At 37.9% G+C, this 27,990-nt stretch overlaps 1 protein-coding gene across 4 annotated transcripts in view; it reads left to right on the forward strand.

Annotated features, from left to right (window-relative positions):
- ibtk (inhibitor of Bruton tyrosine kinase) overlaps positions 1 to 12,118 on the forward strand; it is a 43,890-nt gene extending 31,772 nt beyond the window's left edge. For all 4 annotated transcript variants that reach the window (XM_031902136.1, XM_031902139.1, XM_031902137.1 and 1 more), the window contains exons 22-29: positions 984 to 1,123; positions 1,686 to 1,849; positions 3,098 to 3,190; positions 4,146 to 4,289; positions 7,827 to 7,973; positions 9,542 to 9,607; positions 10,378 to 10,510; positions 11,626 to 12,118. In XM_031902136.1, the coding sequence (XP_031757996.1) occupies positions 984 to 1,123; positions 1,686 to 1,849; positions 3,098 to 3,190; positions 4,146 to 4,289; positions 7,827 to 7,973; positions 9,542 to 9,607; positions 10,378 to 10,510; positions 11,626 to 11,751 (1,013 nt within the window). In that variant the 3' untranslated portion in view covers positions 11,752 to 12,118. The remainder of the gene's footprint in view (positions 1 to 983; positions 1,124 to 1,685; positions 1,850 to 3,097; positions 3,191 to 4,145; positions 4,290 to 7,826; positions 7,974 to 9,541; positions 9,608 to 10,377; positions 10,511 to 11,625) is intronic.
- The last annotated feature ends 15,872 nt before the right edge of the window (positions 12,119 to 27,990 follow it).

Genomic DNA, 27,990 nt, shown 5'->3' on the forward strand with positions numbered 1-27,990 from the left:
GGAGATGTTGCAGCCTTACTATTAACCTCTGGACAATCAGTGTGACAGGCATTGAAAGGTTTCAAAGAGGCTGTTCACTGATTTACATTTTTGTGTGTGGGGTGTACATGTCCTTTAAGGGGTCTGGCACACAGGGAGATTAGTCGCCCGCGACTACCGCGCCCACCGGCGACTTACATTTTGACCGGTGGGATGGTAGTTCGTGGAGATTAGTCGCCCGTGACAAGGGAGATTTGTTGCGGGTGACTAATCTCCCCGTGTGCCAGAGCCCTAATATGGCCATACATGAGGAGATGAGGCAAATTATAAAAAAAGATATTAGTAGTTTCAAACATCGTAATGCTGAGTCGTCAGGTAGGGGTAAAAAAATTCCTTTGTTTTTACCTGCATATCTGAGGAATTAGTTCTTAACGTTAGTAGAGTGGACAAATGATCTTTTCTATGACCAGTGGTCCTATAGAGTGAGCAAACCTAACTTTTTCTGTAAGAAGTTTAATTACATGCCTTGCGCTCTGGCTCAATCTATAAAATATATATAAAATCTTTATTCCAAAAGTCCGCTAATCAGTTTCCAGGCTTGCAAAAGCTATATTAAATTCTTGCAAAGGAAAATCTGTTCACATTTTGCAAATATTTTTCCCATTATCAACTTGTATTTCATTCCCTTAAAATAATAATTCACATTCATCCGTGATATCCATAACAATATACTTGCACCATATTTCTGTAGTAGTTCAAATTTAGTCTAACATCTTCATTAATCATTTCTCCTTATTTCCTTCTGGGTTTCTTGTCCATGGTTTCAGCAAATCATGTTTCTTATATGCCTTATTAGCTGTACTCATTGATATTTCACAAAGAGTGCTTGCTTTTATGCTTGATGCAGATTCATTTTCTTGAGATAACAATAAATCTGCCATTAACTAAAGGGGACTTGGTTTCTTTCTAAGTTATTTGACTTTATGAGTACACTTATTTTTAAGGCTTTGTGAAGCCAGAAAAAACAAATTCAGTGGAGTCTCTTCAAGATTTGCTGACCTCTGATTCTGAAGGAAGTTTTGTTGGAGCAAGCAGCCCAAGGGATTTGCAGTCCCCAGACTTCTTCCCTACCTTCACTCCTGAGGTTTGTCTTTCTGCTTTCTGATAGTTTTACTGTGGGAGTTGTCTTCTCTGCATGTCTATTTTACCCACTACATTGCTGGCTTTTTACTTATTTTGCATGATCCCTTTATAAAGTATTTTATTGTTGCCATAAATATTAAAAATGTTTTGTCTAAACGTAATGTCAGTTGAAACTGAGCAAGTAATTTGGTGTTTGGAAGTCTCTGGGTAAGTTCACTATATCAGAACAATCAGGGCTCCTCCTACTGAAAAGGATATCTACAAATATGCAGGTACATACTCTCCATGTGCAGAATAAAATGCTTGTATAAATGAAAGTAATTTAGAGTTAAACATTACTAATGCACTGCATATAGTGCCCATTTAATGTGCCCAGTCTGTGTATTTTTATTTATGTAATGCTACTTGTGTATGCAGTGTTGAACATATTTCTTATAGTGGATTAAAGGAACAGACAACAACAGCGTTAATAAAAGAAAATGCATTTCTTTGTTTACAATTGAAGTTTTGTTTGTTATGTGATTCTTAATTGTTAGGTCTGAAAACTTTATTTCATTTGACAGGCAAAAGAGACAATTTGTGTTGAAATAAACGGTTCCTCCCCGCCTGTAACAAACAGAGCAGCAAGCAAAAAGAAGCCCAAACCTACACCTTCATCTCCAGAAGTTATCCCAAGTTCTAGAATTACTCCATCAAGCTCACCAAACTGGGTCGCCATGCCCTTCAGGTTATTACAATTTTCAGATATTAATGATTTACTGTGTTCTCTTATTTTGCTTTTGCTTTCTGTAACCCTATCACAGACAACAATGTGCAATCTCTGTGGCTGCCAGATATACAATGGTATGTGCCAGTGATCTAGGAACTGCATTTCCATTGAAAGTAATACAAATGTTATCAGATTAAATAAAGAAAACACCAAGACAACTTGATGGTAATATGATGCACATGTGATGGCACACCTTACAAGTACAAAAAGCCTTATTAAAATTTAAGGGCTATACTAATTATGCCACTGGTCACTGGCTTAAGAAAGCCCTGTTGGGTTAAAAGTGCAATTGAAGCATGATGCAGTGCGGGATTGCTATTAACCATGCAGTGATACATTCTGAAATGCCATTGCTGCATCTGATTTAAATGCCTGATTCTTGACTAGGATCACTGTCTTACTTTAGATTACACTAAGGGGCAGATATATCAAAATGTGAGTTTTAGAGCTTAATACCTAAAAACTCATTGTATTCATTTCTATAAAATTTTTAGAAATGTATTTATCAAATGGGGAGTTCTAACTTTTACCCATTGATAAATACACTTCTAAAAATCCCATAGGAATGAATAGAACGTGGCTAAGTTTTTTTATGTATTAAGCTCTAAACTCACATTTTGATAAATCTGCCTCAAAGAAGATATATTGATTGCTTTTTTTTAACTATTTTTTTTTTGGCGTGTTTGGATATAATTAAAGGATAGAATGTTTGATAATAGCATTCCCTGTTCTCCATGTATATTTATGCTACTTGAGCCATGGAGTACTTGCAAACTGCACTACTTTCAGAGTTGTCATGTACTAATAATCTGTATTATTTACTCATTCATTTATTTACTTATTCCCTTGGTCCTTAAGCACAGTAACTGACAGCAGCACAGAGCATGTGCAGTGAATCAGCAGAAAAGAAGATGGGGGGTTACTGGGGGCATCTTTGGAGGCACAGATCTTCCATCCTAAAGGGCTGTGGTTGCCTTGGTCTGGTACAGAATCCCCAAAACATAATGTGCAGCATTTCTAGCCTACTTCTTTAGTTGAGCTTTAGTTTTATATCAGAGTGCTCTTTTGTGCACCTTTGTTTTCCATACCAGTCAACTGTCCGCAAAGAAATATATCTTGTTTAATACTGATTGGGTAATGATGCATGATGAGTGATCTATAAATGGTAATAGCTTGTAAAGGTAACTCTTTTGTGTATAATTTCAGCCCTTCCAGTCCTGTAGCAGTGGATCTCAGGGCCATCATGGAACTAGAAGAAAACAAACAGAAGTGTGGAGCAATGCCAAAGCTTAATTCTGGGTTAGCTTTGTATTTTCTTACATACATATAATAATAAAGTCTGAAGCATGGTTGCTCAGAAGATAAATATACCCCCCTTCCTATAAATTTGAGGCTTGTTTAATACCTTGTTTAATGGATTTCCCTGCCCTACTCACTATAGTTTTTTCAAAATGTCCTATTATGAACACAGGACTTCCTTTGTGCTAACATTAATATAAGTCTCAGTACTGCCCAGACAACTGACTTCATCCTTTTTCCCTCTACCTCTATTCATCTTATATTTTAGAGATACATCTTGTTTTCTCTAGTGTCAGATCTCCAACTGGATCTTTACCCAGGGTTCTGCATGGCCTCAAATGGGCCTGAATGTGCCACAGTCCTAAGGTTGATAAGACAAAACACTGTAACTGATTTTACCTTGATTTGTCTTGGTATTTGCTGAAGTGCCTTCTGTTAAGACACAGAAGAGTAAGGAGGTCCCTGCCCACAGAACTTATGGGAACAATACTCAGTGGGGGTCATTTATAAACAATCGGCAAATTTTCACCTGGGCAGTTACCCATGGTAACCAATCACATGATTGATTTTATTGTTCTACTACTGCAGCTGGCTCAAAAAAGCTAATCACTGGTTGCTATACAGTAGGTTACCACCCAGTATTTATAAATAAGCAACCAGTTAGCTTTTTCTCTGAACCTTTACCAGCCCTGGTTCCCCACTGTTTGCAGCCATACATTTTTTATGTTCCTTCAATTTGTTGGGACTCATCTTAAGATTGGGCTGTCAGTAGTAAAAACAATGTGCAATATTAAAAGGAATTTTTCACCCCCAAAATGTTTCAAAGTAGAAATGATGATAAATGCTTCTAACATCTTTCATGTACAAATGAAATGGTTTATTTTGATTTTGTGACTGTATTCATAGAAACAACATTTGAAATAACCAACCTCCTTTTTATTGTAACCTTTTTAAGGGGACCTAAACCTGTCGCTCATGGCATGAAGCTGTCTCAGAAGCAGAGGAAAATGATGGCAATGTCCTCTAAGGAAAGCAATAATGACAATAAACCAGCTATAATAACTGCGACAGCCTCTATCAAAAGCCCTGCCAAAACATGGTAATATTTTAAAAAACTGATTTAAATAAGTGTGTTCCTTTAGATGAGTTTATGTTTATAACAAGCTGCCAGAAACTTTTTTATACAGATGGATGAGTTTTCTCTTCGACAGGGAACCATGTGTGGGAGAAAATAGCTCACCAGTCACTCAAGCAAGCCATCCTACTTTCCTCTGAATCCCTTCCTAAAGATTTTCTGTTGATAAGTACAATGGATATTAAAAGTCTACACACCCCTGGTAAAATGTCAGGTTCCTGTGCTGTACAAAAATGAGACAAAGATAAATAATTTCAGAACTTTTTCCACCTTTAATGTGACCTATAAACTGTACCACTCAATTGAAAAACAAACTGAAATCTTTTAGGTGGAGGGAAGAAAACCAAAAATAATGTGGTTGCATAAGTGTGCACACCCTCTTCTAACTGGGGATATAGCTGTGTTCAGAATTAAGCTATCACATTCAAAATCATGTTAAATAGGAGTCAGCATACACCTGCCATCATTTAAAGTGCCTCTGAGTAACCCCAAATAAAGTTCAGCTGCTCTAGTTGGTCTTTCCTGACATTTTTTCAGTCGCATCCCACAGCCAAAGCCATGGTCCCCAGAGAGCTTCCAAAGCATCAGAGGGATCTCATTGTTAAAAGATATCAGTCAGGAGAAGAGTACAAAAGAATTTCCAAGGCATTAGATATACCATGGAACACAGTGAAGACAGTTATCATCAAGTGGAGAAAATATGGCACAACAGTGACATTACCAAGAACTGGACGTCCCTCACAAATTGATGAAAAGATGAGAAGAAAACTGGTCAGGGAGGCTACCAAGAGGCCTACAGCAACATTAAAGGAGCTGCAGGAATATCTGGCAAGTACTGGCTGTGTGGTACATGTGACAACAATCTCCCGTATTCTTCTTATGTCTGGGCTATGGGGTAGAGTGGCAAGACGAAAGCCTTTTCTTATGAAGAAAAACATCCAAGCCAGGCTACATTTTGCAAAAACACATCTGAAGTCTCCCAAAAGCATGTGGGAAAAGGTGTTATGGTCTGATGAAACCAAGGTTGAACTTTTTGGCCATAATTCCAAAAAATATGTTTGGCGCAAAAACAATACTGCACATCACCAAAAGAACACCATACCCACAGTGAAGCATGGTGGTGGCAGCATCATGCTTTGGGGCTTAGTTAAGATAGAGGGAATTATGAACAGTTCCAAATTCGAGTCAATATTGGCACAAAACCTTCAGGCTTCTGCTAGAAAGCTGAACATGAGGAGGAACTTCATCTTTCAACATGACAACGACCCAAAGCATACATCCAAATCAACAAAGGAATGGCTTAACCGGAAGAAGATTAAAGTTTTGGAATGGCCCAGCCAGAGCCCAGACCTGAATCCGATTGAAAATCTGTGGGGTGATCTGAAGAGGGCTGTGCACAGGAGATGCCCTCGCAATCTGACAGATTTGGAGTTTTTCTGCAAAGAAGAGTGGGCAAATCTTGCAAAGTCAAAATGTGCCATGCTGATAGACTTATACCCAAAAAGACTGAGTGCTGTAATAAAATCAAAAGGTGCTTCAACAAAGTATTAGTTTAAGGGTGTGCACACTTATGCAGCCACATTATTTTAGTTTTTTGGTTCTCTTACCTCCACCTAAAAGATTTCAGTTTGTTTTTCAATTGAGTGGTACAGTTTATAGGTCACATTAAAGGTGGAAAAAGTTCTGAAATGATTTATCTTTATCTCATTTTTGTACAGCACAGGAACCTGACATTTTACCAGGGGTGTGTAGACTTTTTATATCCACTGTAGAAGATTTGGGGGACTTGAAGTATTCCAGAGTGTACATGTACTGCCCACTATATAGCTCATGCATTCTTTGCTGAGCAACATTGACTCTGCCATCTGATTGCCTTCTCATGCTTGATTTAATTAGCTTTTAGTGACTTTACATCCACCTTCTACAGTTTCTTTCACTTTGATCCTTATTTCTGATTCATAGATATAAAATTCAGCTTCTCTGAATGTTGTTGATTGAATGCCAGCCCTTTAGGTAGTAGTGGGCCTGTGCAGTGCAGCAGTACTGGTAGGGACTTGTGGAATGCTCTGCATTCTAAGATGGATAGGGGTTCTGTGCATTGCTCTGTAGTACTGACTTACACACCCAATACTGCAGAGTGCAATACAGGGACTCACTCCTCACCTTGTACTGCAGAATACTGCACAGGACCACTCACAGAAGACAGAAAACATCTGCTCAACTGCAAACTGATTTACTCCATTTATTTCTTATTATAGTTTATTATAAAGGCTTGTATAACTCTAAAGCAGTGGTGTCCTGCGTGGACCTGTATTGCTTTATATTCAGGTTCATAACAAAATTATTGTCATAAGAAATGCATCAGAAATTTTTATGCAAGATAAGCCCCCATGCCTCATGGACAGCACTTACCTACTGGAAATATCACCATGATTTGATTATAACAAATTTATATTTAATGAAATGGGGTTTTTTTTTATTCCTCCTAACCATCTTGACATTTTACACTTTCAATTAGTGCCTAAAGCAATGCTTAAATCCTACCCGGTATGCCACCTAACAACCAATAGGTTAGTTTTTCTTTTAGGATTTCTTACTTTCCATTCATAAGTTCAAAGCTGCATAACTTGTAAAAATCATTTGAAATGAAATACTTGCTATGGAAATCCAGCAGCATTGCTGGAATAGTCATCGACCAGAAGGGTGGGATTGTTGCTGGCATCATGTGTAAGATGACTAAGGACAAAGAAACCTCAGACTTCCCCTGCCAAAGAAACCTTTCTCTTTTTTTTTCCATTTTTTAAGACACAGAAATACCTTCCTATAAAGCTATTTAGGCAAAGTCATCTTAGGTGAATTTCTCATTTCTGCCTCATCAATTCAAGAGAGTGTTTATGCTTTTTAAACTGGAAAATCAATTTTTCCTTTTTTCCGCTCTGATTTGTTCTAGTGATGCATATCAAATTTACCTTGACTATAACTTTGTGTATTCTATTAATTGGTTAGAGTTAGGTAAAATGTAGGGAGCCTGGGCAATAATGAAAATATATGGGAAAATATTAAACATCATGGGTCATTTTATGCTTCTGTATTTGCTGGCTACTGATGTCAGGTGTAATGTTACCCATTAACCATATATGAAAAATATGAACTGTTTGGCAAGGTATTATTTAAATGTCTGGCCCATGCCTAACTTTGGAACGCTAGTGTATAGGAGATGCTATAAAGTGCAAGCTTTGAGGCAATTTTTAGATATTTATAATAAGTTTTATGTTTAGCATAGCTTTGCCATTTAGCAGCTTGAAGTAGACATATTTGCACTTTTTAAAAATATAATAAGATTTCACTGTAAGGGGTACTTATGGGGTACTGTGTCATTAAAGATTGTGACTTTTGTGGCATATTATTTTGCAAACAATTTTGTGATCAGACAACAAAGCACAAACTAAGAGATGTATGAGATAATATTTAAGTATGTCTTAACTCCCATTTTGTCCCCAGGGCAGCAGCTTTTCATTTTGGAGAATGTAAGTCTTTCCGAGAACTTTTGCTTGAAGAAAACCAATCTGTCATCTCATTTCCTTCCTTGGGTAGTGATGTCAAAAAGACCAAGCATACAGAGGAATTAGATCCTCCAGAGCCGGCAAGGTAATACTGAAAGATAGTTCACAATAAGAGTAGCATTTAGTAAGTAGCCACTACAGTACCTGGGAAGGTTTTAGTACTGGTTAAAGGGCTTCCTCCACCTGTACTTTTACTTATAGTGATAGACCAGCATAGCACTCCTAACAGAAGCAACTCTAGATTAGCCTCATTATTTCTGGATTGTTCTGGAATAGCTTTTATCAATACCTCCATCTATTTATTAGATAAAAAAAACAAATTTCTAATATCTAAATATCTGGAAAGTGACTGCACATAATAAATTTATTCCACATGCTGTTACTTTCTTAACTCGTGTGAAAAAGAGGTTCCTATATCCTGGGTTATATGTATGATCCAGAACTGGGCGTCAGGTGTTTGCAAGCACAATAAGATAAGAAACAGTAAACACTAGAGTGTGCTGTTGTTCTTTTTAAACATTTACTGTAAGTGAAGTCAGTTGCTTGTGGCATATACTGTGTTGCATCTGTTTTTTTATTGCAGATAGTTAAACATTTTGGGACTTGATAAAAGGCACGTTTGTTCTGATGCAGTAATCTATAGAAACCAATTAAAGAAAATCTATGCAAATTTTCACTAGGACTGGAACCCATCGTTTTTTGTTATACTAACGCTCTAAAGTTAAGCAAAAAGAAAAAAATTGAGCTTGTGACTATTTCATTGGAACAATTTACACTGCTAGAACTAATAACCATCTGTAGGTAAAGGCAATACATGGCATTTTTGCAGTTAAACACATTCATAGGTAGAATATTGGTATAGGGTTTTTTCTTATCTGTATCTATTAACTCATTTACGCTTCTTGGGGAATTAGGAAATCGTTTTTTGTTATTTTTAGCAGAAATGTATGCAGACAGCTAATAGTAAACTGTATAGCAATAATTTAGCTTATTTGCCGTCATCTCTTTTTAACTTAAGATGAAGGTCTTTCAGGCCTGTGTGTGTGTGTGTGTGTAAATATTTGTAGGAATTTATTAAATGTTAGTCTGCCATACCCAGTGTAACTTCAAAAAATCTGTTCCTTTGTTTTACAGCATACTTTTTTGTAAACTTGAATATGTAAGCAAGCAAGTTAAAATGTATTCTTCTGAAACCAAGACAGACTGGCCCACTGGCAGCCTGAATAAGTGAATTAGAATTATTTAATTAGTATTTAGTAAATTGTTTGGATTGACCAAATTGCTATGCCCCCATTCATTTACATTGTATTTATTTAATGGAATTCTTGTTAATTTAATAAAGATTCTGTGGGGTGTTAAAGCTCAGTGCTACCACAAAGCTCTAACACTCCATAGCATATGGGTATGAATGGAATTTGAATGCTCTATGCAGTTTTATATACTCTGTTGGATCAGCACATTTAAAAACTGCTCTGCTGGGAATCCCTCTGTATAGTTTCTCTGCCCATTATTGTTACTTTGTAGTGTCCGTATCACATATAGTAATATTTAAACTAGATATATTACACATTTACTGTTTTGTCTTTAGTAAAACTTATTTTGGCAAGATGCCTGACTGAGGTGTTTTTTTTTTTTTTTTTCTTCTTCTTGAAGGCTCTCTGGATCCATAAGCCATGAAGCAAAATTGAAATGTGATGTGCCAAATCAAGACAGCTCAAAGTAAAGCAATTTGTGTGTGACACTGATGTCAATGTTTTCAGTTGCTTGAATGCAGGATTTGATAGAAATAGCAGTTTAATGTAACCAGACCAAATTTGCCAGTAGTTTGCCCCACGCATGATTTGTAGCTTGGTGTTTGGCAAAACATTAGGAAATACTTGCATGGATTGTTCACTGCTGCATTACTGAATGATATTGAGTGCACCAACAGGGTCCATTAGTTCAGAATTCAGGGTAATGGAGTCTCAATTCAGAGTATTCTGGCACCCACTGAAGAGGAAACCTTAAAGGCAACAATAGTTTTACCTATTGTTGCAGTCAACGGCAGGGTTGGACTGGGAAGCAGTACACAATCCAATCCCCACAGCTATTGCTCCCCCACTGCCCCCTCCCTCCCTCCCTCCCTAATCACTGCAGAGTATATGGTACACAGCTGGGGGGAGGGGTGGATGGCGTTGGGTGAGTAAGGCAGTCAGGGGCCCCCTGTGGGGTAGGCCTCTCACACCTCAGTCCGACCCTGGTCAACGTTTCCTGTGAGCATTTCCACTATGGTAATCTTTGTATATTTAATTAAAAATCTAGCTTCTAAATCTATCTAACCTCTAAAATCTATTTACCTCTAAAATCTACAACTAAAATTGAAGAGGCCTGTTTGTCAGATTTTAAACAGTTTTTTATTGTATTATAAATTGTGATACTGTTAGCATTTTTGCTGAATTGGATTGCTTCCACAGAATGAAAACGTCTTATATTTTTTTGTAACATTACAGTCCTTGGCATTTGACATTGAGCAAAAATACCTCCTCATCCGCCCCTGTGACTTTTACTGCCATTGTAGAGGAAGAGGAGAAACAAGAAGCTGCTCTCATCAGAAGTCGAGAAAAGCCACTGGCATTAATTCAGGTAGTCCTTGGTTGAAAGTGCAGGCTACACGGATCATGGAAGAAACATACTGTAACATACCGTAACACATTGATACATGCAACAAGTAGAGGTTCGATATGTGGAAAAGCCACAAAGGCCCAAGCCTAAGGCAGTATGATTTTAGGGGAGGCATGCTGGCCAGCCTCATCTAAACTCATTTGTTTATTCTGAAGCACTGGGGACCAGACACACAGGAGATTGACATGCAGTGCCCTGTAACAAACAAGCAATTAAATATGTCCACCAGGGGGCAAGAAGCTGCTGGCAAGCCTAGGGGCTTGTGTCTTGTGTAGCCTTACCAGCTTAAACTGTAGACCCCTTACAAGCGACATACTTTGTGATGTCTGTGGATGTAGAGAGAACTGGACACAAAGGCATGCCTGTGAACCTGGCTTTCTTAAAGGTAAAAAAAAAAAAGAGAGAGGCAGTACGTTTAACATCTCTTTGCTTTCAAAATAAACGCAAGGTGCAATGGGATGTTAGTATTTAAATAAAGAAACGAGCCTGCTAGCACCACATTTTATATATTTATCTGTAGTACAGTACAATCTTGATTACACTATGAAATTACCAAAAAATCGGATTATTTTTTTTTAAAGCAACTTGCTACCCGATATCGCCCACCCGTAGGTGGGGATATCGGGTAAAGATCCGCTCGCTTGGCGACATCGCCAAGCGAGCGGATCTTATAGTGTATGGGGACCTTTATTACTCTGATATCTGACTTGTAGATCCACAGTCTCACACTGAAGGGGGTCCGTGCATCTTTTCAGCAATGCTTATGTAACCAGTATGTTTCTTATATCCTCTCTCAATTAGCAGCAGCCTTGCTATTGTGCCATGGCTACTGGACATAGATTGGTGAATTTGTAGTATCAAATAACCAGCACTGCACCCATGTACCTATAATAGCAGTTTTAGGCTGGCACGTGGAATAGATTTAAAGGACAAGAAAAGGTAATTTGCCAGTTGGTTATGCACCAAGCAGCCCAGGCCATCACTCTTCTGAAAAATATTGGCAAGGGATACTTTGTAGTGTAGTAGTTGTGGTTCTCATTCATAACATTTAAGAATGTGCCTTCTTTGTTTTTTAGATAGAAGAACGAGCAATCCAAGATTTGTTAATACACTACCAGGCATTAGACAACCCTGAAGAATACATTACTGTTGAGAGGGCCGCACAGACACCTATGGCAACACCAATGTGGAACAAACATTAATCTGAATAATTGTGAACAGTGTTCTTGGTGCAGTGAGCATGAGTTTTTGATTATCTAAAATAGAAAATAATTTGTTTTATTTTGTTTATTCATTTCCTAACAAGTGTTTGCAATAACAATGTTAAGTTCAAAGAGGCAAAAACGTTATATACACCATATAAATTTAAAGAAACTCAAGTTTGTACTTTTTTTTTTTTTTTGGTTGTTTTGGTACAATTGAGCAAGTTCCCAGTCTCTAACTTGGCTTAATATGATTTAGTATCTGCCAAATTTATACGTATTTGATATTTAAAATGTGATTACCGTGTTTATTAATAATAATAATAGTAACCTATACTGCAAATAAAAGTGTGGCTTTAGCACTTAATCTGTTGTTTTTTGGTATTTATTTAAATGTCATTTGCATGACCTAACAAAAAGAGAATTTGGTTTTTTTTTTGTCAGTGGTATTCACAGAGGGCTTCACAGAGTATATTATTGGGGTAATATAGTAAAAAGTACTAGGTTTGCTGAGGTGCACTAACCCATAACAACTAATAAGCAGAATGCATTACTGCCCAACTATGTAAAAGCAAACTTCTTGTTGGTTTCTATAGGTTACTGCACCTGGGCAAATTTACGCTGACTATACATTATAAGACCTGCTCGTTTGGGGTGGTCGTCAAACAAGCAGATCCCATCTAGGAGAGCAGTATTGGGCTGATCCAATCATTTGGCCATAGGGCTTAAATCTGCTGTGTATGGCCACCTTTAGTGGAACTTGTAAGCCACTTGGATGAGTGGTGAAACATTTTCAAGAAAAGAGTCCAGTTGTTTTAGACTTAATTCTACTAGATACTGTATATGGTGACCTGGATGAATGAGAATCTTCATAGACAATCTTTCTTCATAGTTTAATTGTTCCATTCCATTGCATGTCTCTGCACTTTCTCCAGCTCATTAATATCCTTCTTAAGGACTGGAGCCCAAAACTGCCCTGCATACTCAAGGTGAGGCCTTACCAGGGACCTATAAAGAGGCAAAATTATGTTTTCATCCCTTGAGTCAATGCCCTTTTTTATGCAAGACAGCACTTTATTTTTGTTAGTATCTACTGAGTGACGCTGTTTAGAGTTAGTTTTTTATCCACTAAAATCCCCAAATCCTTCCCCATTGATGATTTTGCACTTTAATTTGTGTATAACTTGCATTCATGTGTGCAACCTTGCACAACTTCTCCCATTTAGTCAAATCTTTCTGCAAAGTGGCAGCATCCTGCATGGGGCTTAGTATCATCAGCAAAAATAGACAGTACTTACAGTGCCCACTTCCAAGTCATTAATAAATTAAAAAGCAAAGGACAGACCCCTGAGATACACCGCTAACAACACTGGTGCAATTAAAAAATGTTCCATCACTCATCCTTACCCTGTTCTCTATCCAAGTAAACATTTGTACGCCTCACAGAAGGTGTTTAAATTTGTCAAGATCTACTCGATGCTGGCACTAACTCATAGTACTGTGATTTGCAATATTTTCAAATATTGTATCTTATAACATATGGGCACAACTTGGAGAACAAAGGTTTGGGTATTGGCCCTTAAGTGCCAAGACTGGACCAGGTAATGTAGTGCTCCAAGAGGTAGGATAAATTGTACCTACTAGACACTAGGTGGCAGCATTTTACTTTGCATAACTCTAGCAAGTTGTATTTTATTATTATACAATGTTAATTAATTAACCAAACCATAGTGATGTTACACAGACAATATGTGTCCCTCGCCTACATGCAGTAAGCACACTAAGTGCTTCAAACTCTTGAAACATAGGGTACTTTAGGTATTTACTTAATCTTTCAGGGAAACCTTTGCGTATACAGATGGCCATCTAGCCTCTTGCTGCTCTTTTAAAGGAGAAGGAAAGGTAAAAACTAAGTAAGCTTTATCAGAAAGGTCTATGTAAATACAGCAATAAGCACTCACAGAAACGCTGCAGAGTCCTCTATCAAAAGAAACACAGGATTTCTTCTCTCTCTCTCTCTCTTTTTTTTTTTTTTTTTGTAAACATGTTGTTTAGATGTCTGACTTCCTCTCTCTGAGGAGAGTCTGCCCATTACTCCCCTCTCCTGCTCCCCCCTCCCATAAGAATGCTAAGAACTCCCTCCTCTTCCCTTAGGAATGTGTGATCTGAGCTATAGGCTAGACTGCAAACAGGAAGATATTTAAAATTGCAGCTGCTGTTTTAAGCAAATGGAGAAAGCTTCTAGGGCTCTTTGCTCAGGTATGGCAATGCTTTCTGCAGAATAAATATATTGTTCTAGGTGGTGATGCTTTTACATTCCCTATCTGATCCCCATGTCCCTCTATGAGGGGGCGGCCATATTTGTGCAGCAGGAGGCCGTTAGCATTAGAAGCTATAACTGACAGGCTGAGAAGGGACAGTCAGGTTGGCAAAACAGTCAGGTTTAGGAACGTCAAGTAACAATTACTTACAAAAGTAACCCTATCAATGAAAAATGATCAACATCACCTATAGGTAAATTTTTATGTAGATTTATATTTTGAAAAGTAGTGTCAGTATCACTTTAATGCCTCTCCAATAAAATTTCCCTCTGCGGCAAATTGCAGATGCTTAGCAGCTGTTAAAATGTTGTTTATATATCTAATAAACAAATAAAGTAGCAGAAGAGGAAGGCAAATAATTATTAAAAAAAAAAGTAAAATATAAGGTCCAAATAAAATGTTGTACAAGATGTTGTATGGTCTTTTTTTATTATTTCTCTTTTATTGTACTGTAAAATGTTAATAAAGAGAATTTGATAAAAAAAAAAAAATACTAATAGTTGAGAACTTCCCCTTAAAGAAAAACTGGTATTTTTTTTTATTCTAACCGATATCTTGATATACCTAGTCTTTTCCTACCACAGGAAGGAAGGTCTGTAGGTCTTTGTATTTTCTATTTGTAAGAATAGAAACTGAATGCAAATTAATCTCTCTTGTAACTAATTTCAGAGAAAAATTCTACATGTGAAGAGATGTTCAAGTGAGTGTAAAAAATAAAAAATAAATAAAGGCTGTGGTTTGTATTGCTAGCATCATTAATCTTTTAGTGACAGGAGTTTCAATATTGTTTTCTAGGAAAAGTTTCCTTCATGGCGCTGCCTAAACCTTAAATTAACCTTGGTGCTATCATTACGTAAAAACTTTTAGTGAGGGCTTTTCTCAAAGCCAGAAAAGATCCTGTCCGTGTTAAAAAAATGTGTGATGTCTGAAGGTTAGCAAGTCTGAACCATAGACGGGGAAGGCAGCGCTCTGTAAACACCTTTCTGCTATTTTCTGCACATTCATTCAGAACTAAAAATATGCTCTTTCCCACCACTGCCATCTTGTATTGTGCTCTATACGTGTCTTTGTGACTCTAAAGCTGTATAGGAGACTGTATGCCTATAACAGTGCCTTCAAAGTTGTCTCACCTTCTGCTGGATGATGTGTGTTCACCTCAGTATTTAAACAGTGCCACACATTCTCTATTGGACTGATATTAGTGCTTTGACTGGTCCATTGTAGGATATTTACCCTTTTTGTTCTTGGGTCACTTCACTGTTAGGTTAGCCTTGTGTTTAAGATTATTGTATATGAAACTTATTCTTGGACATCCCACATAAAATCTTTCACTGCTAATTTTGAGTTTCACTGCTTTGAACACAGAGAACAAAACGGCCCTGTTTGATTTGTAAGTTTAAAAATAAAGATAAAATAATATAATTAGCCAAAGATCTGAATTATTTTGTGTATTTTTACAAAGACAGGCAGATAAAAAAATAATATATGGATATATGGGCTTCTTAGAATGTCCATTCACCGATATGCAATGTTATGGGCATTCATTTTGAGTAGTAGGTAGGGGCAATCTGTGAGGCCCCCATGAAATCTTTATATATTGCCCATTGTTGATATATACAGGTACATTCTGGGGCCTATCTATTATGCTGTGTAAAATGAAATTCACCAAAAAACGGTGTTAAAAGTTGTGTAAAATGAATGGCAACTTTATCAAGGTGTGTTTTATTTTTCACTTAAAATGACACATTTACTAATCCACGAATCCGAATACCAAATGGGAAAAAATCGGATTGGAAACGAAATTTTGCGACTTTTTCATCGCCGACGCGATTTTTTCGTTTTTTGCGCGACTATTTCGTCACCGTTGCGACTTTTTCGTATTGAACTATCGTGAATGGTGGAAAAACCTTTCCGACTTTGCAGGATTTTGGAAGCCTCCCATACGAATCAATAGCACTGTGCAGCTCCAACCTGGCCCAAGGAAAGTCACGATACTGAAGCTTGAATGAATCCGAAACTTTCGTACTTGTTGCGACAATACGTTTTTTTCGCGACGGCGACAAAAAGGTCGCTGAAAATATACGACAAATTTGCGACGGTGCCGAAAAAGTTGCAAAAAACGCATTCGCATGCTTTCGGTCCGTTCGTGGATTAGTAAATCTCCCCCCTAGTGTGAGTAAGTTCCGGCAGAAGTCGCTCTAAGAAAAAACACACCAAAAATGGGCCTATTTTTTTAATGCGTTGAAGTCTGCCAATGTGTGGCGAATTTTGTCACCTGGTTTTACACCACATAATAAATCTGCCCCTCTGAACGCTCACAAGATTTCTTAAAATGTCTGTGTCTGATCAAACCGATCCATCTGAATGGAATAAAATATTACAGGACTGTTAAGGCTTCCCAGATCAGCAGGTAATTAGAAGTTACTTTTTTTTTGGTGTCAGGTGGTAGATTCATTAATAAGCCATTAATTAGGCCAATTAGCTCCTCACAGTCTAAATAAAGATTTTTCTGTTTTGTTTATAGCTGTAATTAGCAATCTATCATACATCAGTGAAGCTTGGTGCTTACTAGAAGACTTTATATACTATTTTTTACTCATTTAAGTACCAATGAACAGTCTTCATGACATGCACTGCCTGGTTATTGCACATATTGTACACTGCTATAGCACTTGCTTGCAGTCAAGCATTCGCAACTCCCATCCCCACCACTGTACTACAGGCCAAAATGGGCAGTTGAACAAGTTTTTGGTGCTGTGTCATTGTCTTGATGATGGTTTTTGCCTACTCATAATGTAATTTTACATAGAACCCACAAGGTCCCTTTAATCACACACTTTCTGGAATGGCCCTAATGACTTTGTATATCTACATATGATTTATATATCTACATATGTATATAGATAGATAGCACTAACTGCATAATCTACAATATATCAGTCTTTTATAGGCTTATACAAGATATAACAAACTGGCTCAAAAAGTCACAAGGAGATTACATAAATTAAAGTACAGAAATACACAAAAAGGGGGGGGGGGGGGGGAGCACAAAGGAAGTGAGACTGATCTGGCCAAATTAGCTAGCATGCAAGAGCAAGGTTTGGTCAATGCACATTTCCTGGTCCCCTGGTTAACAAGAAATTTAGTATCTATGCAAGCGCATATACTTTCAAAACCAGGGTTTTTTTTAGTTACAAAGTTATGGTCATTAAATTGGCAAGCCACCATACCATGTCTACGTAAACCCCTAAGGGGGGGTTAAATATGTTTGTAGCTAACTTGGCCAGATCAATTGCACTTGTATAATCAATTTAGCCTTGAACTGCTTCCAGGCAGGCAGAGCGATTGGAGGTACTTAGCACACCATTGAGACTATTCATTGTTGCTTAAATGAGTAAAAAAAAAAAATACTGTTAAAATTACATTTTATTACATGAGTTCTTTGAGCTAGGTCTTTTCCACCAAAACGCAGCGATTATTTTCACATGAAATGGCCAGGCAATTAAAGAAGAAATGAATTTATCATGCACTATGACTTGACTAATCTCACAAAACTATAGTTTGCAGAGCTGTATTATTGTGCAAGCAGTCATAGATCAAAATGCATAAAGATAAAGTACATAAATTTAGGAAACACCCTGTTGTTTGCAGTAAAACTAGCATAGCATGTCTGCATGTAATTCCGAGACACAGGTCACGAAAAATCTGTTTACTTTTCTTCCTAAACAGAAGGTTTTTATGCAGAAGGAAAGCTTATCTGACGTCTCTTGGTGGGTAAGTGTTTGCACAAGACTTCTGAAGTCCTTGGTGTTGTAAGATTTCTCCGCCTTATGAAAAGCATATTTTTCTGATTTTGTGCTGGACAAACATTCATGCCATATTTGTTCTCTCCTGCATATGTAAAGTTTGCAAGAGTAAGAATGGAGTAACTCATGCAGTTTGCCACAGATTGAAGCTTTATGTTCTGTTCTGGCATGCACTATTTGCACATAGGTTACTGAATATGTGGAAAATGTCTGAAATGGAAACTAGAGCAAACAGACAAGTGTTTTGCTACATTTACAAACATCTTCATAAACATTTAAGCCCCTTGACGTCATAAAGATGCTATACACTCAAAGGAGCATGATTTGTTTGTAAAAGAATAGGTAACCATGTTGATTCCACTGTCCAGCTATACAGTTGTTTCCTGATGGAAACAGTGGCACCTAGCCTCAAAGGTCTTGCCTTAGTCTGGTAGCAGGAGCACCTGATAATAGGTATGAGAAAATGTATATATTTCAAAACCATATAAACACCTACTTACGTTAGTCTTCTCTATTTTTAGCATTTCTGCTACTTAGAGTTGAAATACTGACAACTGGAATCTCCCATATAGGCAAATGAGCTGCCAGTGCTTCTATGGGGTCTGAAAGGTCCATTGTTTATTGCAGCTTCTTCCACTGCATTGCTGCCTGTACCTTTATAATGCACATGCAGTTGATTGGTGAGCTTTCCTGAGCATGCTTTTTCTTGACCTTAGCACTTTTTCCCACAGTTCTCATTGGGTCATGCCTGTAACTAGCAGAGGACATAAGGAGCATCAGGCTTCATTCTCTTTAGTATTTTCTGTACTTCTCAATTTTAAAAATCTGAATTATTTGATTAAAATGGAGTCTATGGGAGAAAAGCTTTCCGTAATTCTGAGCTTTCTGGATAATGGGTTTCAGATCCTATTCCTGTAATATGTTCCCCTGGGTAATCCTTGCACTGATCTCAGATCTATTGATACACATTAATCATATATTTTTGGTGGTGCCTTATTTAGGAGCAAATAAAAGAAATTTTGCAAACCATAACCTAAGTCCTTCAACCCCTTAATAAACATAATTGTTCTTTTCTGAACTCATTTAATATTTGATTATAGCTTTTTTTCTATACAATGTTATCATTACGTGTTTTGTCTGTTTATGAAACACACTGCCTAACACTGTACCCTGTTAAATCCAAGGTAGATTCTGCTACATATTTGCTATTTAAACTGTATTATTTTTCTCTCAAAATACATGGGCTTCCATTTTGTTATATACTATGTACTATCTGGCATGTACTTGTCCTTTTAACAGATGTTTCAGAAACACATCTGGTTCCCCTGCCTCAGTACTGTCCAAGATTTCACAATGCCATGGACCAGTCATCTGCTATTTCACATATTTGGGGACTGGATTATTGTAAAACAGAAATTACATACAAAGAATGTGGTGGAGGTCTTGGGCACGCTGGGGGCATACAGATCTCTAGGTGGGCCATATCTGGCCTGCAGGCCTCTAGTTCTGCATTATTACACCACTCAGCTTTGCACTTTCTGCAAGGGTTTATGCAGTACAGACCTGCTTCCAGATTACTAAAAATAGGATTAAAATCTGCTATACACTGAGTCCACAAGTACAACCTAGTTTATATTATTAGTTCATTTTATTAGCCAAATGTTTTATCCCTAAAATATCAAACTCTGTCAAATGTTTTGCAGATGATCTAGTGGGCTGTTTAAGCATTATTTTTCCATGTGTAAATTTATAAATGTTTCAATATATTGGATGCATTGCCATTCTTTGGCAAAATAGCAAATGTCTTATTTGTTCCGTTTAGGGCTCTGGCACACGGGGAGATTAGTCGCCCGCAGCAAAACTCCCTGTTCGCGGGCGACTAATCGCGAGTCTTTTTCGGCAATTTCCCGAAATCGCCCCGCCGCGTCTGCCATCCCACCGGCGACTTACATGTTCGCCGGTGGGATGGCAGGGGAAGGCAACTCGGGGAGATTAGTCGCCCGCGAACAGGGAGTTTTGCCGTGGGCGACTAATCTCCCCGTGTGCCAGAGCCCTTATAATACATGATACACCAGGCCCTGATAGCATTCAGCCTAGGTTCCCCAAATAGTTAAGTTATTTTTTTACCCAGACCAATCTGTTACATAATGATGTAACTTTCTTAGCTAAGGTGTTACACAATATATGAAAACCACAGGTTTTGCTCTGTTAAACAGGGGCAGAGAATTCAATTAGTAATTATAGATGACCAGTAAGCATAAAAACTAGAGCTTGGAAACCTCTTGAAGGCAAATTAAGAGAATGCATATTATATTACATCAACATAACCATATGTGAAACTAACTGATTAGTCTTACATAATAAGATGTTTTTATAATTCAATATGCCTTCAAGTTGTTTCCAGACTCTCGATTTCCATTTGTATTCTCCACCCCTTTATGAAGGACAGCACCACCTCTGCCTTATGCATATCACTTAGCATGAACCTGAGGACACTGAGCCCTCGGCTGGTGCCTTCTATTTTAAGAAAAACAAATGATACCTCTTCTAGTGTTAGTATAAGTTGAAATTGTAAATTATTCTCTTGCATGTCAGTTAGCTGTGGCTAAGGGGCACATACAGGGCAAAGACTTTTATAAACCCTATGGCAGGAAAGTTGCCGCAATTAGTCACAGTGACCAGTTTTTTTTAAAGGTTGCGGTGATTAACCCGGCGAGTCTTCACGCTTGGGGTGAAGACACACAGAGCTACTAGTTGTAGCTACTTGTCACAGCTGCTAAAATAGACAATGCTGATCTCTACGTGTGTTTTAGCAGAGGCAATTCTCATTATTGTCTATGGCAGGGTATTTCCTGGTGTTTAATAGCCGTGACAAGTAACTGCTACTAAGTAGTCTGTGTGTCTTCACCCTTATGAACGCTTGATCCTCCGTATCCCAAAACCAAGTGGGAGTTCCCAAACTCTCGTGTAGTTCCTAATCCGAAGAGCCTGAATCAGGTTTTTCATTTCCCCATTCAAATAACAAAAAGCTTGGCAGGTTTTAGGAATCAAGCTTTTTATTTTTTGGTCAGGGAAAGGAAAAAGCATATTCGCATTCCCATTTATAAATATGCCTGCAAATGTTCCTAGTAAGATTAACCTGCATAATACCAGCATTAGCAAACTTAATTGTAATGTTTTTCCATTTTTCTTAACAAGAATAAATTAATGTAATCTCCAACCCTGCATGGTCTTATGAACACGTACAAAAATAGCAGATAGCACGATGCCTCTGTTCGGCAAACTTAAATTCATAGTGAGGTATCGGACCCCTTATCCGGAAACCCATTATCCAGAAAGTTCCAAATTATGGAAAAGCCATCTCCCATAGACTCCATTATAATTAAAGAATTCACGTTTTTGAAAATGATTTCCTTTTTTCTCTGTAATAATAAAACAGTACCTTGTACTTGATCACAACTAAGATATAATTACCCCTTATTGGAGCCAAAACAACCTATTGGGTTTACTTAATGTTTAAATTCTTTTTTTAATAGCATTGTGGATAATGGGTCCCATACCTGTATAGCTGTATATTCATATAAAAAGAGGATTTACTCTTATTCTTGTTAACTAAGAGGGGGATGGTGATATTTTCGGCAAGCGTTTTTCTGCTTGCTGAAAATATACGCCAGACGCCTCGTCTGACATTAGCTTAGTAATACATCTATGTAGGTAAAATCCTTGGCATGCAGAATAACCAATTTTCTAGCAATTCTAGAAACACTAGCACATATACTGTAAATACAGTTTCCCTTGGAGCAGCTTGTAGGCGTTACACTGCCACATTGCTAATTTTATCTAATGCAGCCTGGTAGATATAATCAATAGCATTTCATAATCTCAACTGCTGAACAGTGGCGGTTTTTCTGAAGACATGTTATCAGATGTTCTGCTTCCTTCTCTCTGCATATTGAAGGCCTTGCTAAAATTCTATATAAATCATGCTTTATGTGTAAATGACAATCTATTATACTTGCATGTATTTTAGAATGTAAGGGGGTCAGTTTAGTTTTACCCCAGATGCAAGTGTAAAAGCATGCAGGGTCTGGCTGCACTCTGTGCCTAACACCGGTGGGTGCAGTGCAGCCCTGTTCTTAGGGCAGGTGGTAAGTACTTTGTGTCTTGCACCCATCTGCACTCCCTTACTTGTCCCTTATTGTCTGAATTTAGGTGCGGGAAGGGGGTGTCTATGAGCCAGATCCCCATGAATACTGTATTGCCAAATGTGGCTGATTGCACCTGTTTTTTCATGTAGCTATTTGATTCTCTATTACTGATGCCATCTAGTAAATTATCCTTTCCTCTGTTTTCTTCTGACTTTTACCTCTCAAGTCTGCCCCAAACACACTACCATTTAGGGGCACATTTATTAATGCACGAACTGTCTGAATCTGAATTTTTTGTGTATTTTATGCGACAATTTTGTACCTTTGCGTGACTTTTTCGTACTTTGTGACAAAATGTGTACATCAAAATCGTATTGTCGCGCCGAGTAAAGTTTCGGCTTCTTTTTTCATGAAGGAAGTACAATAAGGCATATGCCAACCATGCATACTGTAAACTGGCAGGAAACTGAGACTTCAAAAACATGAGTGAGCATCATGCAGGGCCAGAACTAGGAGTAGGCAGGTACCTACCTCCTCTGCCTACCCCTACTCCATTATCGCTTACCCCCAGCGTTGCTTGTAACTGCGCTCCCCCTCCATTCCTTGCATCACTGCACACGCGCATGCCTGCGTCTGCACACTCTCGCTTAGGACGGGGGCTGGAGGGTGGTGAGGTAGCCACCGGGTTGCCTAGGGCGTTTGTCTGGCTTGGCCCATCTCCGGTATTAAGAGTTGATAGATTAATATTTAGATCCTTACTGTTTGGTGGGATATTTCTAACCAGCCCGGGAAGTAGGTGTGTTCCCTTTGGTTAGAAAATAGGGGAACAGTTATTTTGATTCTACTCATAAATGAGGGTGAATTAAACAAAGAGCCTGAGGTCAGTGAGGCTTCAGTAGTGAGGACCCTGAGGGAAGAGGGCTAGCTCAGTGAGAACTAGATTGCATGTATAGCTCACTCTAGGAGTGACAATTGGGTTAGAATAGCTAGGAGAGCCGGTGGATTAGTATCCTAGGCATATTCTACCAGTGAAGGGACTAAGGCAGGCTCAGAGTAATAGGGAGAACCTTGGCACACACTTGGAATGCCTTATTCATCAGGGATGGGACTCCTTAGTGAATACTACCACTGTCTATAACTCCTACTCTGTGTGAGTCTCTCATGTGGAGACTTTTAGCTTTGTAAAATGAGTGATGAGTGTGTAAGACCCAGCACATAATCAAGTTACTGTTGTTTTCATAATAACCACTGATGCCTTGTGAGCAGTGAAATTGTATATGAGTGTGAGAATCAGAGTGAAAATCCTTTCTTTAACATGGTAGTGAGGGTCACCTGATAGAGCCAAATTGTCTCAATGTGAAACGACTGGTCTTAATAGATACAGAAAGTGTTAAATTTGCTTCAGACATATTTTATGCTTTTAAGGACAGACAGAACTTACTAAGAACTCATTGTCCCTGGCTAAGATTCAAAATAATGAACCTTGTAAACTGTATTAGCTTTTGCCTAAAAATACTGTATTAATAGAACAATTGAATGATAATTGATAATAATGATGGACCTATATCTTGCATTATAATCAATTACTCTCCTTTGGAGTCACTTATTAGTCTAAAGGACTTCAAAAACCTTGTCCTTATACATTTGGCTGCAAATTAAAGTGTCACTCATATGACTTGTTGGCCCTTAAGATATTTTTGTTTTTTGTGTTTGTTTGTCTAAGCAACTGGTGCAGCCCAGTAGCCATATTTAAGAATTTAAGATAAGTTGCACTTGCAACTAGCGCCCTGGAGTTATCCCACAACCCCTCTTTGTATATTTAAGAATGTGACATCATCTGAAGCAAAAATTAAACATGTTCTAGTAAACAGAGCAATTAGGGCTCTAAATATAGTTACAATCAAAATTAAACAAATTTAGTGGGAAAAAAACTGCTGAAGCTTGTTCTCTAGTTTCAACACTGCAGCCAGTTGTCCTACATGGATGAATAATATCTAATTACTGCAACAGTTATGATGGAATGTTGCAGCTGCATAGACCTTAAGCCTTGGGTGTATTATATCTTAAATACCAGTAGTTAGATAGGGTGACCAGATCGCTTGAAAATTCAGGGACACATCTAGAAAATCCAGCCAGCAGGGCTGACCTGTTTGCGGCTTAATTTAAATACAATCAGTGCTGCCCTGCAACATGTATTTATTCAACACGTCCCTGGATTTTTAATATGACCTGGTCACCCTAAGTTGATAGGTTTCTCAGCAGCATTGGCAGAATGTTAGAAACTAATGTGGGGCTCACCACCCTTTTTTACACCTAAGCCAACATTGCAACTTGGAGAGCAACACAAGCATGCAAAAATTTCCCGGGGGTGTAAAATATGGGCTGTGATGGGCTTTTGGTAGCCCCCGTCTAGTCCAGTACCCTACAGGAGGCTATGTTTGCCAGTACATGTTGTATGTGGCAACTAAAGCTTGAAAGCCAGGAATTTTAAAAATAAGCACCTGCTTTGAGGCCTTTGGGGGCAACAACCAATCGGATGGTGAGCAACATGTTGCTTGCGAGCCACTAGTTAGGGATCGCTGAACTAATGCATTAATTGTAACTGCTGATTTAGTAAAGGTCAGTATGGGGCTAGGGCCGCTGCAGTTAAGAAATGTCTTAATTACTGTATTCAATTTTCACATTTTAAAAAACTTTTTGCCACCCCTTATTGAGCTACTCTTGGGAAACAAGAGAGGGTGGTAAATCAAAGCCGGGCCACATAGTATTGCTGCCCATTGTGCCCTACTCGATTCTTTGTACCACTGTATCTAAATGGCAGACACTGCATGGCTGAAACTATCTCAGCTATCTGCTGCTCAATTTTCATGGCACAATTGCCTCACCTTCTCGATCCCCACTGACTCCCCACTGCCCACTTGCTGCCTCACCATCCTTTTCTTGCTCCTTACCTCTGCACCACTGGTGCCCAAGGTATGCACCTCTTCTGCCAACCCCTAGTTTCAGCCCGGCAGAAAATAAAACATAAAGGAGAACTGAACCCTAAAAATGAATATGGCTATTAATTCCATATAGTGGATGAGCGAATTTGTCCCTTTTCACTTCGCCCGAAAAATTTGTGACACTTTGAAAAGATTTGCGAAGCGGTGAAAAATTTGCAAAACGCAAACTTGTTAGCAGTTACTTCTGCTAACAGTTACTTCTTTAGTTAAGTTTAAGTTCTCCTTTAAATCAGCAAAAAAGAAAAAGCAGCTTGAAAAAGGCATTATTGGTTGCATATTTAATTAAAACAAATAAACAGCAGAAATGTATTTGGAAAGGAGAACTACCCATTAAATATAACGCAAAATAAAGCTTGGTGGGGAGTAAATTGTCACAGAATGCATTGTAACATGTTTTAATTTAGCAGTGAGACAGAATGGCAGACCTTTTATAGAAATGTAGGATAACAATTGTGGTTGACAAAAATGTTGTTGATACATTAGTTTAGGAATCATAAGAACAAATCAACATATGCTTTAAAGCAATTTCTTTTCAGTTTTCTTCTGATTTATCCATGTCATTAATAGTACATAATACTAAATCTAAATATTTTGACTTTGGAAAAGAAGGGAAAGCATTTAATTACTGCCATATTTCGGCATGGCATATTTTATGGAGAAAGTGTTTGCTATGTGTGTGCATTCTCCTGATATGTATATCTGGCCACACACACAACGGTACTCACATTAAACTGAATCAGGAGATATGTATCCATATGTCACAATAAGGATTGTGGAATGCAATGAAGGGGTAATGTAAAGGGAAAAAAACTGCATGTGGATCCCATGAAGCTCTGCAATGAAGGAAGATACTGTGCTGATTCATTTTCAGTGTGTTTGGAAAGCACGGTGTTTATATTCTGTCACCATCTGTGTCTTTATATCAGTATGTTCGGTATTCTGCCAATTTGAATCATTTCATATGTTTGCTGAAATGTGTTTATCACATTACTGGAAGCGAGTTATGTCTGCAAAAGTGTAATAAAATATTTTGAGACAGAAATAATTAATGTGACATTAAGAATAATTTTGCTCAGCTGTACAAATGTAAAATGTAAAATTATATCCGCCATAGGAACTGGATGGAAACACTGTTCACACAAGATACATGAAAGCTGGTTCAAGTGGAAAGGAAATAGGTCTTAAAGACATCTAGGGGCAGGTATACAGCTTTAGGCTAATGGCACACGTAGCTTTTTTTTTTTGCCACTGCCAGGGTATTTCCACAAGCAGAGGAATGTTTGCCATTGCCTATGTAGCCTACCGTTGATATGAGGGGCATCTGCCTGTCACTGGATAATAGCAAGCATCTTAGTTCGTTATTGATGTTTTTTAACTAGTGGAGAAGTTGCTGTATTTAATGCACTTTAATCTATGTTATTACCTGCTTATATCTTAATCAATTAAGGTTTTCCATTCAAACCATTGCTATGAGAGTGCATGAAGACAGAGGAGCTCCTTTTTTGGATAAAGGAAATTTAACCTGCATCTCTCCTGCTATGGTTGATCTACAACTCCCCTCCTCCACTTATCCCAGTTCAATAAAACAGGGACTAATGACATTCCTAACTTATATACTGAAATTATCATGCAAGGAAACAATTAACTACTATGGTAATTAAATAAATCATATACTGGTTAAGCTGATTTGCAATGTCAAAAGACATCTGTGATCTGGTCTGGAGTTTGTTGCAGCTGGCTAACTTTTTGCCTGTTCTTTTTATTAAGATTAGAAATATGCCCTCTGATAATTGTTCAAAGGCTTCAGGAAAAAGGTTAGGGAAAGTTTAGTTTTTCACCAGATAAACTGTACAATGGGTTATGGGCAAATACTAAGCATGTTTTCAATATATATGCATTAGCTAAAATTAATTGGAAAATCCAAGTAAACCTCAGTGAGGGCTATTTGTGTTCATGCAGCTACAGGGGATCAACAACACCTTTTGCTACTCCTCCTCCTAGTGCAGCTCAGTGCTTCATATGTCTTCATACGGCTGCTTCAAGCAATTTTGTGCATGTCTCCGCGAGTCCTCATTCACTGGACTGCTATATTATCCAATCAAATTTATTATTTTCTTTTTGTAGCATAGCAGGGTATGTGCAGTGAATCATAACCTTTTAAAGCAAATCATAAAATTTTAAACCAAACTGACTGACAGCCAATTGGCAGCAAGTAAGGGCAAGAGGCTGGGTGATGACAGGATGACCCTTCCATTTGACCAGTTTTACAATGGAAATGTAGCCCGCCTGTACACTAGTGTTAAAGAAAGAGCGCTGTGAAATGAGCTATTTCAGCAAAATGAAAGGTTTACTGAGAGGAAAAAACAATGGGTATTTGTTATTAGCCTACCTGCTTCATAATTATGCAAAGTTAGTGGTAAAGGTGAACAACTCCTTTAATACTTTTTAATGGCAAAATAATAGGCTGAATAAAGTTTTAAAATAACTGCTATTTATTGTACTAATTTTTAGGAAAGGTCTTTTTAGGTGTATACTGTACCTTTTAATAAGCTGCAATACAAAGTACAGGGCATTTTTAGCACTTTAACCACCATATGTAATAAAAGGCACTAAGTTTGTCTAGGAGCAGTAACCGATAGCAACCAATAAGATGTTTGCTTTTAAACGGGTGACCAGTAAATGGTTCCTGCTGATTGGTTGTCATGGATTACTGCTCCTGGGCAAACTTAGGGGCTGATTCACTAAAGGTCGTTAACACTTAACGCATAGTTAAGTACCAATTCATCAAAGTCATTTCGCATGCGTTACTACTCATATCGCATGCGCAAAAATCCTGATTATCGCAAAGCGTTATTTCTGTCGTATTGAGGTAATTATCAAATAGAAATAATACTAACACATAATTCACAGACATATTTGAATCGTTAAAAGCATAAAATGTGGTGATAATTAGTGTGAAACT

The sequence above is a fragment of the Xenopus tropicalis genome, chromosome 5, assembly GCF_000004195.4.
Source record: "Xenopus tropicalis strain Nigerian chromosome 5, UCB_Xtro_10.0, whole genome shotgun sequence".
Taxonomy (NCBI): domain Eukaryota; kingdom Metazoa; phylum Chordata; class Amphibia; order Anura; family Pipidae; genus Xenopus; species Xenopus tropicalis.